At 46.5% G+C, this 15736-nt stretch overlaps 1 protein-coding gene across 2 annotated transcripts in view; it reads left to right on the plus strand.

The window, feature by feature from the left end:
* The window catches only part of ATP9A (ATPase phospholipid transporting 9A (putative)), a 154979-nt gene that overhangs the window by 121555 nt on the left and 17688 nt on the right, over positions 1–15736 (plus strand). For both annotated transcript variants that reach the window (XM_004370233.2, XM_023742896.1), the window contains 7 exons: positions 1895–1987; positions 3302–3385; positions 4794–4964; positions 8458–8556; positions 10181–10270; positions 10369–10513; positions 12263–12327. In XM_004370233.2, the coding sequence (XP_004370290.2) occupies positions 1895–1987; positions 3302–3385; positions 4794–4964; positions 8458–8556; positions 10181–10270; positions 10369–10513; positions 12263–12327 (747 nt within the window). The remainder of the gene's footprint in view (positions 1–1894; positions 1988–3301; positions 3386–4793; positions 4965–8457; positions 8557–10180; positions 10271–10368; positions 10514–12262; positions 12328–15736) is intronic.

The following is a 15736-nucleotide window of genomic DNA, read 5'->3' on the forward strand; positions in this document are numbered from 1 at the left end:
GGGAGGTTGTTTCCTACTGCCATGATGTAGAACGCCATTTGGGTGAAGGGGAAAAGAAAAAAACGCCGCTGCTTTCGTGTTCAGACCCCACAGCTATCTTTGGCCCGAGCCACAGCCAGCATAGGAGAAATCCATCAAAGAAAAGCTGTGCAGTTAGACACTTCAGCTGCAGATGCCTCTTCTCGGCCCAAGGGGTGTTCATGAATAAGTTGTTGTTCTAAAGGATTGTCAGTGATTAGAGGGCATTTGGAAGTTATTTTAGAAGAGGGAACTCTACCCCTAATTTGACTTTGGGTATTTCTTTTTCCATGAAGAGGTTACAGGGGTTTATCATGGGCTTCTCAGAGTAGCCAAATTCAGGCACAAAGTGTTGGTGGCTGTGCCCTGTTTGCTTTCCCATCTCTTCTACCTGCAGCCTCCCCATGGCTTGGGGCCATTGAGAGGAGAGTGGGGTAAGAACAGCAATTCTGCCATCATTCCTCCAAGCCAGGGTTCTCAACCATGCTACGATTGACATTTAGGCTGGATAATTAATTCTCTGTTGTAGGGGGGTTGTCCTGTGCCTTGTGGGATGTTTAGCAGCATCCCTGGCCTCCACCCACTAGATGTCAGTAGCACCCTCTCCCCCAGTTGTGACAACCAAATATGTCTCCAAACCAAAATTCGTTGCCATTGAGTCGATTCCAAATCATAACGACCTAATAGAATAGAGTTGAACTGGCCCGTAGGGTTTCCCAGGCTGTAATCTTTACGGGAGTGGATCACCACATCTTTCTTCCGCAGAGCGGCTCATGGGCTCGAACTCCCAACTGTTCAGTTAGTGGCCAAGTGCTTCTTGTGCCACCAGGGCTCCTTCAATATGTCTCCAGTTATCACCATATGGCCCCTGAGGGCACAAAACCACCCCTCAGGTGAGAACCACCATCTAAGCCTTTCCGCATACAGTGTGACTGAGGGACTTGGGGAGTTACTATCTTCATATCAGTGGTCCTAACAGCAAATGGGTACTTTCTGTGTCTCTAGTACTGTGCTAAATACTTTGTGTGGATTACCACGTGTAAGCCACAGCAAGCCTATGTGGTAAGAATTGTTAGTGTCCCCATTTTACAGATGAGGAAACTGAGGTTTCGAGAAAAGAAATAACTTGTCCAAGTTATCACAGCTGGGAGCCGGTACCCTGTCTGCGCATTTAATCCCTATGCTGTAGTTATATACCCATAACATACAGAATCTAGTTGGAATGAACTTTAAGTCTGGGTAATGTGATCTCTAGCCAAGTCCTCAAATAGACATGAGGTTTTGAATTATCTAGATCAGCAGTTCTGAGCTGAGGCAGTTTTCCCCATAAGGGACGTTTGTCAGTGTCTAGAGACAGTTTTAGTTGTCACAGCTGTGGGAGAGTGCTATTGGCATCTTGTGGATAGAGGCCAGGGTTGCTGCTAAATATCCTACAATGCCCAGGACAGCCCCCACCACAAAGAATCATCCATCTTCAAATGTCAGTGGTGCTGATCTGAGGAACTCTGATCTAGATAATTATCTTCCCTATTCATTTGGGCAGGCCACAGTTTGGGGATACTGGTAGTCCTATGTATAAATTAAAAATGATCTTATAACGTGGGAGTCCCTTCCTGTTGGAATAGTAATAACTTTAAAAACAGTGCTCTCACATCCTTCTGATCTTGCTTTTATCATTTAACAATTTTCCAAATGCTTTGCGTTTTCTTGTTTTCGGTGGCCTTTGCCCCAAGGTGAGGCCCCCTCTCACTTTTTATCTTCAGCCAAGTGAAAAAACATTTGAGTCTGTTAAGTATACTTTGTCGTGGGAAGTGGGCATTGGAGCAGAAAGAGGGTGTTCCTTTCGGTTATTCATTCCTTCCTGCTCCCTCTCTAGGATGAATCAACTGGAGAAATTACATTTTACATGAAGGGGGCAGATGTTGTCATGGCTGGAATCGTGCAGTATAATGACTGGCTGGAGGAGGAGGTAAGTACGGTGCAGAGGTTAAAACTGGGGTGTGGGAGTGTGTTCAGAAGAGGCAGTCTGTGGGGTATAGTGAGGTGGGTCTCTGTATTAGTTATCTATGACTGTGCAACAAACCACACCAAAACTTAGTGGCTTATAACAACAAACACTTATTATCTCTCAGTTTCTCTGGGTCAGGAACCCAGGCACAGCTTAACTGTGTGCCTTGGGTTCAGGGTCCCTCAGAGGCTGCAGTCATTGTTGACTGGAGGCACGGTCAACTCAAGGCTCAACTGGGGGAGGATTTACTTCCAAGATCACTCAAGTGGTTGGCAGAAGTTAGTTCCTCACGGGCCATTGGACTAAGGGCCTCTCAAGCCCTCATTGGTGTTAGCTAGAGGCCACCCTCAGTTCCTTGCCATGTGGGCCCCTCCATAGGGCAGTTCACAACATGGCAGCTGGCTTCTTCAGAGTGAGTTAAGTGAGGCAGCAGGAAAGGGTGAGCAAGATGGTAGGCATAGTCTTCCATAATCTTGGAAGCGACATTCCCTCACTTTGCCACATTCTGTCTATTATGAGCAAGTCACTAGGCCCAGCCCACGCTCATGGGGAGGGGATTAACAGAGTGTGAATACCAGGAGCAGGGATCATTGGGGGCCATCTGAGAAACTGTCTACTACAGCTTCAAACGTGGAGAGTTGGACAGCAGCAGGGTCTCAGTGGGCAGGACTCCCAGGTGTATCAGGCCATTTTTGTTTCATGCCTCAGCTCCAGGGGTGGGGGCGGGGTCCACATATTCCTTTCAGTAAGATTGTTTTTGAATAGGGGGTTTCTAGGCAGGCAACGCGAATGAATGAAACAGGCCCAGATGTGTTCTTCTGACCCCATCACACTTGGCACGTTAAACACATTGGAATATTCTTCACTTGGCAACTGTGTTTTCTGGAAACACAGAGACGCAGCCACTTCTCAGCTGTCACTGTTGTTATTTGGACAAGTACACCTGGTCTTGTCAGATGTTTTTCTTTCCTACCAGCAAAGCTAGAAGTGCGTATTTTTATGTAAACTCTTGCGGTGTTGACTTAAATATCAAAACATACGCTGTGCTGGTCAAAGAACGCCTGTTTCTGGACACATTCGGCCCTCGGGCTGCCACTTCGCAGCCTCCCCTTTAGAGGGTTTGTTTCCGGGGAAGATGGCTTTTGGGGACAGCCGTTTTCCCTCTACCCCCTGGAAAGGGCATGTCCGCGACAGGATCCAGTCCCTACTCGGGGAGAGTCTGGGTCTCAGGCAGGGCCTCAGCATAGCTCCTGCTGACTGTGGTCCGCTTTGCAGTGTGGCAACATGGCACGAGAAGGGCTGCGGGTGCTCGTGGTGGCGAAGAAGTCTCTGGCCGAGGAGCAGTATCAAGACTTTGAAGTAAGTTGTGCTGTCACCCTTGCATTATGTTTACAACCCTGCCTGCCTCCCCAGGCACATCTCGTCCCACCCGTCTTTCTGTTCTTTGAGCACCGCACGCTTACTTTGTGTCAGGGCCTTTGCTTGCTCTTCTCTCTGCCTGGAATGCTCTTCCTCCATAGAGCTCCATGGCCCACTCCCCTGCTTCCTGTGGGTCTCAGCTGAAATGTTGCTTCCTCTGAGAAGTCTTCCAGGACTACCAGTCCAAGGTAGTCCCATACCACCCTTCTCCACCCATCACCCCACTTAACCTTCTTCATTGCATTTATCACAGTCTATAATGACCTTGTTTATATTTCCACATTCTTATCCATCTCCCCTCTGGAATAAGATCTTTTTGAGGTCAGGGACCTTATCAGTCGAATTTGCTCTCATATCGCCAATGTTCAGGTTAGTCTTTGGCATATAGTGTACCTTCTGGAAAATTTGATTAGAGGATGAATTAACCACCATCATTGATCCCTAATTTCTTTAAGCTGTAAAAAAATGTTGAACTAGGCTATTGCCTTTCATGACTAAGGGTTCAAGTATAAATTCATTAGTTTACTTGTTTATTGTCATCTCCTCCCATAGACTGTGAGTTCCCGGGGTGGGGGTCCTTGTTTTATTCACTGCTGTGTCCCTTGTGCCTGGTAGAAAGTCGAATGCATGCATGAATGAATGAAAGGGAAAGGAGGACAGGGTTGGGAGGACATGCTTCTGGGGCTGTTGACCTGCTCCAACCAGACCCAAACTGAATATCTTTTTATGTGTTTGGGTTCTTTGTAAGGTTTTATTTAACAAGAGCTCTACCCCTGATAAATTCTACCTTCCTTTCTCTTTTAAGAGCATATGCGTTGAATTGGCTTATAGAAATTTTCTTTTTCTTCCAGATCTTTCTAGCATTATAAAGAGGGGACAAACAGAGGGGTTGGGTCAATGGTCTTTGGCAGTGGGTCTTCGTCTTTAGGAAACTTGATGGTCAAGAGTCTTCTTGGTGACAAAGTGTGTGTTGCGTGTGGGAGAACCCACTGTTTTTTAAGAGTTTGTGTTGTTTTAATCCTCACAACAACCTGATGAGGTTATGATTGTTGTTGCCATTTCATGGATGAAAAAAATTTGGAGCTCAGAGAAGTTCAGTAACTTCCTGGAAAGCTCACAGCCAGTGAGTGGAAAGTGGAGAGTGGAACTCAAGTTGGCCCAACTCGAGTCTGGGTTTATGGGCTCAGGAGAAGCCCTCCTGCTGGGGTCGCCCTACCTTGCAGGACATTGGGGCTGAGTGAGGATGGGTGGTGGGATCAAGAACAGTCCAGTCCACTCGTGGTGTCAGTTGGTCTGCCTTGCTATCTCTGCATCCAAAGCAGTGACCGTGTCCATTGGTCTGTCCCAGGCCCGCTACGTCCAGGCCAAGCTGAGCGTGCACGACCGCTCCCTCAAGGTGGCCACCGTGATCGAGAGCCTGGAGATGGAGATGGAGCTGCTCTGCCTGACGGGCGTGGAGGACCAGCTGCAGGCAGACGTGAGGCCCACGCTGGAGACTCTGCGGAATGCCGGCATCAAGGTCGGTGAGCCTTCCAGAGCAGCCTGGTGCACGGAGATGCCTTTTCAGAATTATCCCAGATATCCCTTCAGCAAAGTGTAAAAATTTCAAGGAGAAGAGACAGTCAAAGCCAGAAGAGGGGGCCAGGAGTGGGGCATGCATGGGCAGCGACCTTCAATGCTATCTAAAATAGGCCACTCCCCATCTGTGCGTCTTTACAACGCTGTTCGTTTCTGTAGGCATCTTGTTTATCTGTTTGCGTTTGCTAGCTGTCTCCCTCACTGTGCTCAGCTCCTGAAGGCAAGGCCTGTGTCTGCCTTCTCCCTCAGAACCAAGCAGTGTCCAGACATGCGGGGTGTTCCTTACACAGTTGTTGGCCAGCTGTCTGTCAGTCTGACCTAGTGAGTGAGTGACTGCCCACCCAGTGGACTGACCGCCTGTGTCAATAAACTGCCACATCTACCTTGTGTTCTCTACTGTTGGGGCCGAAAAATACATACCCAGGGCAGTAGTTTCAGGGGTTCATCCAGCCTCCATGGCTCTAGAAAGTCTGGAGTCCATGAGAATTTTAAATTCTGTTCTGCATTTGCCCCCTTTTGATCAAGATTCCTCTATAGAATCCTTGAGCAAAATATTCAGTAATGGTAGTCAGGCAACATCTAGTTCTTGATAGTAGGGGAAGCATAAACCTTAAACCCAAAATATCCCCTCAAGTCTTCTTAAAAGCAAACAATAGTTTAGCTTAACTGTAAAAAAAAAAGTTTGTCTTGAACATTGTGCTCTTTTAAGATCCATCTATATGGGATCAGATTAACAGCAGCAGCTCGGAAGATTAGGGAACTTAGAGGGCAGTGAGTTTATGTTAATGGGGGAGGAGCAACTCGCAAAAGAAGGGTGAGAATGGTTGCATAACTGGAAGAATGTAATGAATGTCACTGAACTGTACCTGTAGACACTGTTGAATTGGCGTAGGTTTCCTGTGTATGTTCTCAACAACCAAAAAAAGAAAGCAAAGTCGTCACTGTCGAGTCGATTCTGACTCATAGCGACCCTATAGGACAGAGCAGAACTGCCCATAGGGTTTCCAAGGAGCAACTGGTGGATTCGAACTGCTGATCTTTTAGTTAGAAGCCAAGCTCTTAACCATTGTACCACCAGGGCTCCTTCTCAGCAACAACTATATATATATATTATCTGTGTGTGTGTGTGTAAGGTGGCGCAGTGGTTAAGAGCTACAGCGAGCTACGGCTGCTAACCAAAAAGGTTGGCAGTTCGAATCCATCAGCCACTTCTTGGAAACCCTATGGGGCAGTTCTGTTCTGTTCTATAGGGTCGCTATGAGTCGGAATTGACTCGACGGTAGTGGGGTTTTTTTTTTTGGATATATAGGCGGAGCCCTGGTGGTGCAGTGGTTAAGAGCTATGGCTGCTGACCAAAAGGTTGGCAGTTTGAGTCCACCAGCCGCTCCTTGGAAACCCTGTGGGGCAGTTCTAGTCTCTCCTATAGGGTCGCTATGAGTCAGAATCGACTGGAAGGTAACTAATGAGTGTATGTATATATCCAGTAGTTTAATCAGAGGCCAGCAGAGGGTGCTGAAGGTCAGGCTATATTTTCATGGACTCCAGCAACACGTTGGCAAACTGAATTTCTAAATAAAAGTTCGTTCAGAACTTACTGGCTGGGAGCTCCTGAAAAGATGCATATTTGCCACCTGCCTCCACCCAAAAGTAGCTCTTGGCTGCACCCTTGGGCCTGCAGTTGGCAAACATGCCTGTCCCTAAGCAGGGCCATCTGAGCAGGTTGGATTCAACCTGCGGTAGTCAGTGAACTCCGGGGTCACACGTGTGTGCACGTTACCTTGTAAACCAGATTCTTTTATCCACCTTTGGCTCCTGGGCCTAGGTCATTACAGAGAAATAGCTAGAGGGACCCCATTTGTGTAAGAACGGTCTGGTGGAGGGAGGGCCCATTTTCGCAGTGTTTTGGGGGTTAAAATCTGGCTCTGGCAGTTGCTAAGACCTCTCCTGTTGAAGTTTTGGAGATTCCGTTTTTCACTTCCAGCTTTGTCCTGGGGTTCTTCTCTGTCTCCAAACCCTTGTTTCCAAAAGATGAACTATTTTATTCCTGTCGTGTGGACTTGACCTCTCCTTCTGGCTCCTCATGGTAGATGTGAGCTCTGGTGTTGGGCCAAGTTAGTTTGTAATGAGGGTCTAAGGTATGGCGTTTCACAGGCTCGTAAGATGTGAGAACTTGGAAGTTTTCTCCTCTAGCCCCTTTTGCAGATGCAGCAGCTAGGCTGAGAGAGTTAGCTTCACACCCCCAGGTTCACACACAGAAGCGGCTGAGCTGGTGCTGGGAACGGCGCTTACCTGGGTGTACCTGTAAGCACCTGGTCACTTACCCGTAGGCTCTTCCTGTTGTCCCAACGTGGGATATGAACTGCGAGGTGCCCCTGAGAGCTCTGTCCGTGGTTTTCTAGAACGTGCTCCTCCCAGCTTCTTTCCCAGGCTTTGCTCTCCTACATCCAGCCCAGAAAATCGCTATGAAACTAGGCTGTTTAAAGGAGTATTGTCTTCTAAGGCCAGACGGGGTAGTGAGGGAAGAGTCAGACACGCACGAGGGTCACACCCAGAGGAGATGGCCCGGGAGGCGCAACCCCCCAGCTGTGACCAGCCTTCGTTCTGGGCATCCTCCTGCCCGGCTTCGAACCCAACTCTCTGCTTAACTATGTCTCTGACCCTTGGCAAATAACTTGACGGCACAGTGCCTAGCTTCCTGCCTCAGAAAGTAATCGTGAAGATAGAAGGCGTGTGAATGTGGACAGCGTTTAGATGCTGTGGGAGACAGTGCTTGTTACTGTCTCTCCTGTGTTTCCCCCACTGTCAAGATGTCCTTTGTCCCATTACTGCCCACTCCTCCCTGCTGGAGCAGAGGCTAAATGGGCCCATTCGTAAAATAGTGGAGCAGGAAGCCTTCCGCATGGACGCCGAAGACCCAGATTCTGGGCCTGTGTGGCTTTGGGGCAAGTCCCTGACCCTCTCTAAGCCCAGAGTGGTGAAATATGAAATTCTCTGGTATAAGGTGTTGAAGAAGTGGTCACATTTACTGAGAGGGTTTCCTATGCGGTTTTAACCCGCATGAGAGCCTGTCTGAAGCATCTGACACATCAGTGTTTCCCGTAGGACAGTGAGGAGACCCCTCATGCACACAGCTTTCCCCTTCTTTCGGATTATTCCTTGCTTTAACGATTGTGGGCTTCATAAGGCTCCCAAAGTGCCCGCCAAATGGCTTTCTGGAATCGTCCTGCCTGCTTTGGCCACCCCTGGCATGGTGAACTCGGGGTCTTGAAGTGCTTGAAGCAGGGCATTTCCTGTGGTGTGCTGGGAACACCAATGGTTCTCAAGGAGGTAAACGGAACATAGTGAGTTCAGCACGATGTTCTTGGAAACTTAGCTGACGCACTCGAAGGCTGGCCTCAAAAACTAACAGGACCTCTTTCATGCCGTAATTTCAGGTTTGGATGCTGACAGGGGACAAGCTGGAGACAGCGACATGCACAGCAAAGAATGCACATCTGGTGACCAGAAACCAAGACATCCACATCTTCCGACTGGTACGGTGCTCTCTGTGTCGGGCCACGAGGGGCGTGGTGCTCTGGGCTGCCCTGGAACCTTCTAACCTGAGTGGGCCCTAAAGAGCGGGGGGGAGGCACACCACCTAGGGTGGAGGGAGCGAAAACCATCCTTGGTCTGGGTGGAGTTACTGAATGACCCAAGTGAAGGCTGAAGAATTCCTTCTGGGAGTGGATCAGGAATACCTGTGGAGACGCTGGGTGGTGTAGATGGCTAAGTGCTCAGTTACTGATCAGAAGGGTGGTGGTTTGAATCTACCCAGAGGTGCCTCAGAAGAAAGGCCTGGCGATCTGCTTCTGAAAGATCACAGCCATTGAAAACCCTACGGAGCGCGGTTCTACTCTGATACTCACGGGGTCGCTGTGAGTCAGAATCAACTGGTTGACATCTGATTTTGCTTTTAGTTACAGCCTTGTGTTAATGCTGTGTTGTTAGCCTTTGAAGGGGGGAGTTATGAGAAGCTGATGAGAGTTAGGGACTGTCCCACTGAAAGATGCAGATAATCTCAGAAACGTGAAATTGTGGGTAGGATTCTGGGTATTTCACTGAATCCCTGCAGGCCATGTCCTTGGCTAAGAAATAAATCCCAGACCCCAGACACTGGCCTTTCCGCCCTCCCCAAGGGAAACATTTAGAACTATCAAGGAGCCTTTCAGAGGAGGTGAGTGGGATGCGCAGATGAGAAATTTCCTGCCCTGGTGGTGAGCACTTGACCAAAACAATGACTGCTTTAGGAGCTGCTCTGGAGGCTTGAACCACCGAGGACTGTAATTGGCTTTACTGAGATAGGGAAGTAGGAACACTGGGTCCCCTTTGGTCCAGGATGTGACAGTCCTGAAATCAGAGCCAAGAGGCCAGGCACCTACAGGGGCTCGAGATGTTTTGGGGGTCTCCCCTTAACTCCTGCCTTTGACCCATAACACATAGAAGCTTCAGGAAATCCAGCAGTTCTTGGAATAACACAGTCTTGTGTAGAGGCAGAGATGATCTAGAATTCAGTGGTTGGCAGACTATGTCCCTAGGGCTGACTGCCCGTTTTTGTAAGTAAAGTTCCATTGGGATGCAGACATGCCCACTCATTTACTTATCACCTAAGGCTGCTTTCACAGACAACAGCAGAGTTGAGATTGGTCTGCAAAACCTGGAATAGTTTCACTCTGGCCCTTAATAGAACAAGTTGGCCTGCCCCTGATAGATGTCTGGCTGTGAATGGCTGCCCCGTGGGGCGGTGCTTCTTCAGGCAGGGGATGCCATCTCACCATGCTGTAGTTCCCTTGTGGGCAGAACAGAGCTGTCATCATTACATTCCACACACAGTTGTTGGGAGAACAGACGAGAAAATCCATGAAAGGTGCCTGGTGCGGTGCGTGTGCATTTCCAGCCGTGATTTTTGGCCTGGAGAAAATGGAAGGTGATTGATGGTACACAGGCTCCCTCGATCCCACAGAACCACAGCAGACAGGATTGGACTTGGCTCTGTGTGGGGGCAGGGGAGGGGCAGGGGTACTTTTCTGGGCTGGCTGTTATCTGCACCGGCTCCAGGAAGCTTGTTGTTCCACCATCTCCTAAATGCAGCATCTTCTCCACCTTTCCCTTCCCTTCCAGGTGACCAACCGCGGGGAGGCCCATCTGGAGCTGAACGCCTTCCGCAGGAAGCATGACTGCGCCCTGGTGATCTCGGGAGACTCGCTGGAGGTAGGTGCTGGGCCCCCGAGGGCCAGCTCCTCGTGGGAGCTGTGTACTGGGAGCTGACCAGCCCTGACCCACTGCTTTTCCCTCTGCCTTCTCCCCAGGTTTGCCTCAAGTACTACGAGTATGAGTTCATGGAGCTGGCCTGCCAGTGCCCGGCCGTGGTCTGCTGCCGCTGTGCACCCACCCAGAAGGCCCAGATCGTGCGCTTGCTCCAGGAACGCACTGGGAAGCTCACCTGTGCAGTAGGTAGGTGTGTGGGGGGGGGGCCAGGGCTGGAAAGCTCACCTGTGCAGTAGGTAGGTCGGGGGCTGGGGCCCTTACTACTGGCCTTGACCTGCTGGTACATTCATGTTATTTTCCATAAGGGTAATTGCATTCTGTGTGTGTTCTTTAAGTTGCCTGGACCACTTTACTGAGGCTGTGGTTTTTTTCCCCACAGACTTTGGCGTTGTTATTGTTGTTGGTATTGTTTTTAGTGTTTCCCCTTGGGAAAGAGTAGGTGGACATGTGCTGGCTGCTCCCCGTTTGGCTTGTACTTCTTTTGCTGGTGACGCAGGGATGCAGCACCACAAAGGGGTGATGATCAGGCACTTGGGAGTTGGATCTGGGTTCAGACTCCTCAGCTGGTTTTTACTAGCTGGGTGTCCTGGGTGACTTCCTTCATCCTTCTGAGCCTCGGTTTCTTCATTGGTAGAATGGAGATAATCATAGCGGGCACCTCAGATGGTGCCTCTGAGGAGTAACAGGGAGACAAGTGGTGACCGTCAACTGGCATAACAAAGTTTATTAGGGAAATGTTCCACATCCCACTTTGGTGAGTGGCGTCTGGGGTCTTCCAAGCTAGCAAGAGGCCATCTAGGATGCATCAATTGGTCCCAACCCACCTGGAGTGAAGGAGAATGAAGACCACCAAAGACACAAGGAGAATATTAACTCAAGAGACAAAAGGGGCTACATAAACCAGAGACTATCAGCCTGAGACCAGAGAAACTAGATGGTGCCCAGTTACCACCAGTGACCACCCTGACAGGGAACACAACAGAGAGTCCCTGACAGAGCAGGAGAAAGGTGGGATGCAGAAATCAAATTCTAGTAAAAAGACCAGAATTAATGGTCTGACTGAGACTGGAAGAATCCCAGAAGGCATCGCTCGTGGACTCTCTGTTAACCCAGAACTAAAACCATTCCTGAAGCCATCTCTTCAGACAAAGAATAGACTGGACTATAAGACATAAAATGATACTCATGAAGAGTATGCTTCTTAGTTCAAGTCAGATAACATGAGACTAAATGGGCAGCTCCTGTCTGGAGGTGAGATGAGAAGGCAGAGAGGGTCAGGAGCTGGTTGAATGGACACAAGAAATCCAGGGTGGAAGGGAGGAGTGTGTTGTCACAGAATAGGGAGAGCAACAAGGGTCACGTAACGGTGTGTGTATAAATTTTTGTGTAAGAGACTAACTTGAGCTGTAAACTTTCACCTAAAGCACAATTAAAAAAAAACAAAAAAAAAGTGGTGACCACAGTGGACAGTCAGTGCTCAATAAGGGCCAGTGCCAATCATTGCTGGTGACAGTGGCATGGCCTGCCACTCAGAGGCCATGGACTCAGCCCCCCTTCACAGCTCAATAGCTGGGACCCTTAGCAAGTCACCGATCTCCTGGCTCCTCCGCCTGTAAAATAAAAACCCATTGCTGTCAGATCGATTCCAACCCATGGCACCCCCATGTGTTAACAGAGTAGAACTTCTCCATAGGGTTGTCTTGGCTGTAATCTTTATGGAAGCAGATTGCCAGGCATTTCTTCCGCCTGTAAAATAGGATCCTAGTAGCCCATGGGTTGTTGGAGTGATTAAATGAAATGGTGCAGGTAAGGCATTTAGTTAAGTACTGGATAGTAGGCAAAAACTGTATTATTTAATGGAAGAATGAAACTTGGGAGTTGTGTTTCTTGCCTGTCCCACATCTCCTGCCTTTTCTCTGTCTTTGTGACTCGCAGGTGATGGAGGCAATGATGTCAGTATGATTCAGGAGTCCGACTGTGGCGTGGGGGTCGAAGGAAAGGTGAGTGCTAACATGGTGGGTGGTGTGGCGTTAACCCATGTGCTGCTCTGCTCCACTTGCTGGATCTTCTTTACCTGTTTTCTTTTTCCTTCAAAGACACAGCTCTAGTACTTCTGGAAATTCTAGATGACAAATACTGAAACATAAGAAAGCACATGTTACCTGCAAGTCAGAGCTCCATGTCAGTAAATCATATAGATAAATAAACATTGAGTTTTCGCTTGCCAAAACCTAAATTAAAAGAAAAAGAAGTATTTTTCTGTATTCTTAGGGTACAGTGAACATACTTTAAACATTTCATAAATTTATAAAGTTGTTGCATATCTTCATGAATTTGGTGAATCCATATGCATTTTTTTTCTTTTCCACTCTTTCTGATTCCCTAGTTTTCAGCCAGATGACAGTGATTTGAAATTGCAGAGTTACATGACCCTCAAGTGAGATGTTCTAGCTGAAATTCATATTGATCCCTTAAAGCAGGTTTTAAGTAGCACGCTTGAGTTTGATAGAACTCTGTACAAACTCTTATACAGAAAGAAAATATTTCCCCATCTTTTAAAAAATTACAGATTCCTTTGATTTTTTGTTTGTAAAAGTAATAAATGCTCATTGTAAAGAATTTTATACTTAGAAATGGATAAAGTGCATTGTTTCTTTTAGAGAGCTGCATCCAATTTATTAGCATTGGCTATTCTTCCAAAATTTTTTCTGTGCACATATTACTAGTTATGAGTGTGTGTATATTTGTTTTATACATATATATGTACATATATACATATATAATATAATCTTACAGATGTATATATATTTCATGTGTAATTCAAAATTAAAAACATTATACTATGCATTTTGTTATGCAACTTGTTTAAATGTTATAGCTTGTATTTTTTCCATATTAGAACATGTAGATCCGTCACTTCTTACACTCTTTGTATATTTCTTAAGTTTTTATTTTGAAAACTATCAGTCCTTCAGAGAGTTGAAATGGAACATTGACTACCCATCTCTTCATTATTTTGATTTAGCAATTGTTAAAATTGGCCACATTTTCCCTCCCTTCCTCCCTCCATCTCTCTTCAGATATACAAACACACACGCACCTTTATGCTTTTTTTTCGGAATCAGTCGAAAGTAAATTGCAGGCATAATCAATGTTTTCCTCCTAAATACTTCAGCATGGATTTCCAAAGAACAAGGACATTCTCCTACCTAAGCAAAAAATTCAATTTTCACCGCCCCCCCCAAATGTAACACTGATATAATAATAATGTATACTATCCATAGTTGGATCTCCCCAGTTGTCCCCAAAATGTCTTTATGGCTTTTATTTATTTTTTCTAATATTCGGTTTCCAATCAAAGATCACAAATTACATTTATTGTCACATCCTCGTATCTCTTCAATGTAGAACACTTTTTGCATCTTTTTTGTGGGGATTTTTTTTTTTTATGACTTTGATATTTTGTGCCCTTCCCATTGAGTCATATCAGGAGGACTTGGTGTCAAATTGTCCCATGATTAGTGTCTGTCATGCATTTTTTAGAGTGAGAAAAAATTCCATTGTATGGCTCCACCGTGATTTAATTCCACTTCTATAAATTTTACCCACACATATACACGAGCAAGTGTGCAAAGCTGTCTGTTCAGCAATGTCCCATTTAATATTTAATAATATTTAATAATTGCCTCAGATGTCCCCCCTTTTATGTTTAACCCTTAAGAGAACTAAATGTTATGAAACATCTATCATTGAATAAATTCAAAAGCGATTGCAGCAGTACATTGATAGGGAACTGCCAGAAATTCAAGCCAGATTCAGAGGAGGACGTGGAATGAGGGATATCATTGCTGATGACAGATGGATCTTGGCTGAAAGCTGAGAAAACCAGAAATATATTTACCTGTGTTTTATTGACTACACAGAGGTGTTCAACTGCGTAGATCATAATAAATTATGGATAACATTGCAAAGAATGGAAGTTCCAGAACACGTAATTGTGCTCATGAGGAACCTGTACATAGACCAAGAGGCAGTTGTTGAAACAGAATAAGGGGATACTGCGTGGTTTAAAATAAGGAAACATGTGCGTCAGGGTTGTACCCTTTCACCATACCTATTCAGTCTGTATGCTGAGCAAATAACCGAGAAGCTGGACTGTATGAAGAAGAATGAGGCATCAGGATTGGAGGAAGACTCATTAACAACCTGCATTATGCAGATGATACAGCCTTGCTTGCTGAAAGTGAAGAGGACTTGAAGCACTGACTGATGAAGATCAAAGACTACAGCCTTCGATATGGATTACACCAACATAAAGAAAACAGAAATCCTCACAACTGGACCAATAAGCAGTACCATGATTGTCTTAGGCTGAGTTCTCTAGAGAAGGAAAACCAGTGAAATGTATAAATACATATATAGAGAGATTTATATCAAAGAAATGGTTCACATGGTTGTAGAGGCTGGAAAGTCCCAAGTCCGTGGGTCAGGCTGGAGGCTTCTCCTGACTCATAGCTGCAGGGGCTGGCAAACCTAAGATAGACAGGTCAGACAGCTGACCTCTGGCTCACAGGCTGCGGAGGCTGACAGATCTGAAGATTGACAGGTAAGCTGCTAGATCACATCCCAAGAACTGGAGGTCAGATGAACAGGAGCCAACCACAGGATCCAGAGCAAGCAAAAATAATGAGTGTTGCCAGAAAGTCGACCTGTATTGCATACAGGCCTCACACCCAAGGAAACTCCCTTTCAGCTGATTGGCTGCTCATAGTAGATCTCATCAGGGAGGTGATTACATTATATCAGATGTCATTATGGAGGTGGTTACATCATTACATAGCTACCATACTTCATCATAACTGCCAAACCACTGAGAATCATGGCCCGGCCAAGTTGACACACAATGTTAACCATCACAGTGATAAATGGGGAAAATATTGAAATTGTCAAGGATTTCATTGTGCTTGGAACCAGAATCAACGCCTGTGGAAACAGCAGTCAAGAAATCAAATGATGCACTGCAATGGGCAGATTTGCTGCAAAAGACATCTTTAAAATGTTAAAAGGCAAAGATATCACTTTGAGGACTAACGTGCGCTTGACCCAAGCCGTGGTCTTTTTCAGTCACCTCATATAAATGCTAAAGCTGGACAGTGAATAAGGAAGGCTGAAGAATTGATGCATTTGAATTACGGTGTTGGTGAAGAATATTGAATATACATGGACTGCCAGAAGAACGAACAAGTCTGTCTTGGAAGAAGTACAGCCAGAATGATCCTTAGAAGCAAGGATGGCAAGACATTGTCTCATATACTTTGGACATGTTATCAGGAGGGACCAGTCCTTGGAGAAGGACATCGTGCTTGGTAAAGTAGAGGGTTAGTGGAAGAGAGGAAGACCCTTAATGAG

The sequence above is a fragment of the Trichechus manatus genome, unplaced genomic scaffold (genome assembly GCF_000243295.1).
Source record: "Trichechus manatus latirostris isolate Lorelei unplaced genomic scaffold, TriManLat1.0 scaffold00008, whole genome shotgun sequence".
Classification (NCBI taxonomy): Eukaryota; Metazoa; Chordata; class Mammalia; order Sirenia; family Trichechidae; genus Trichechus; species Trichechus manatus.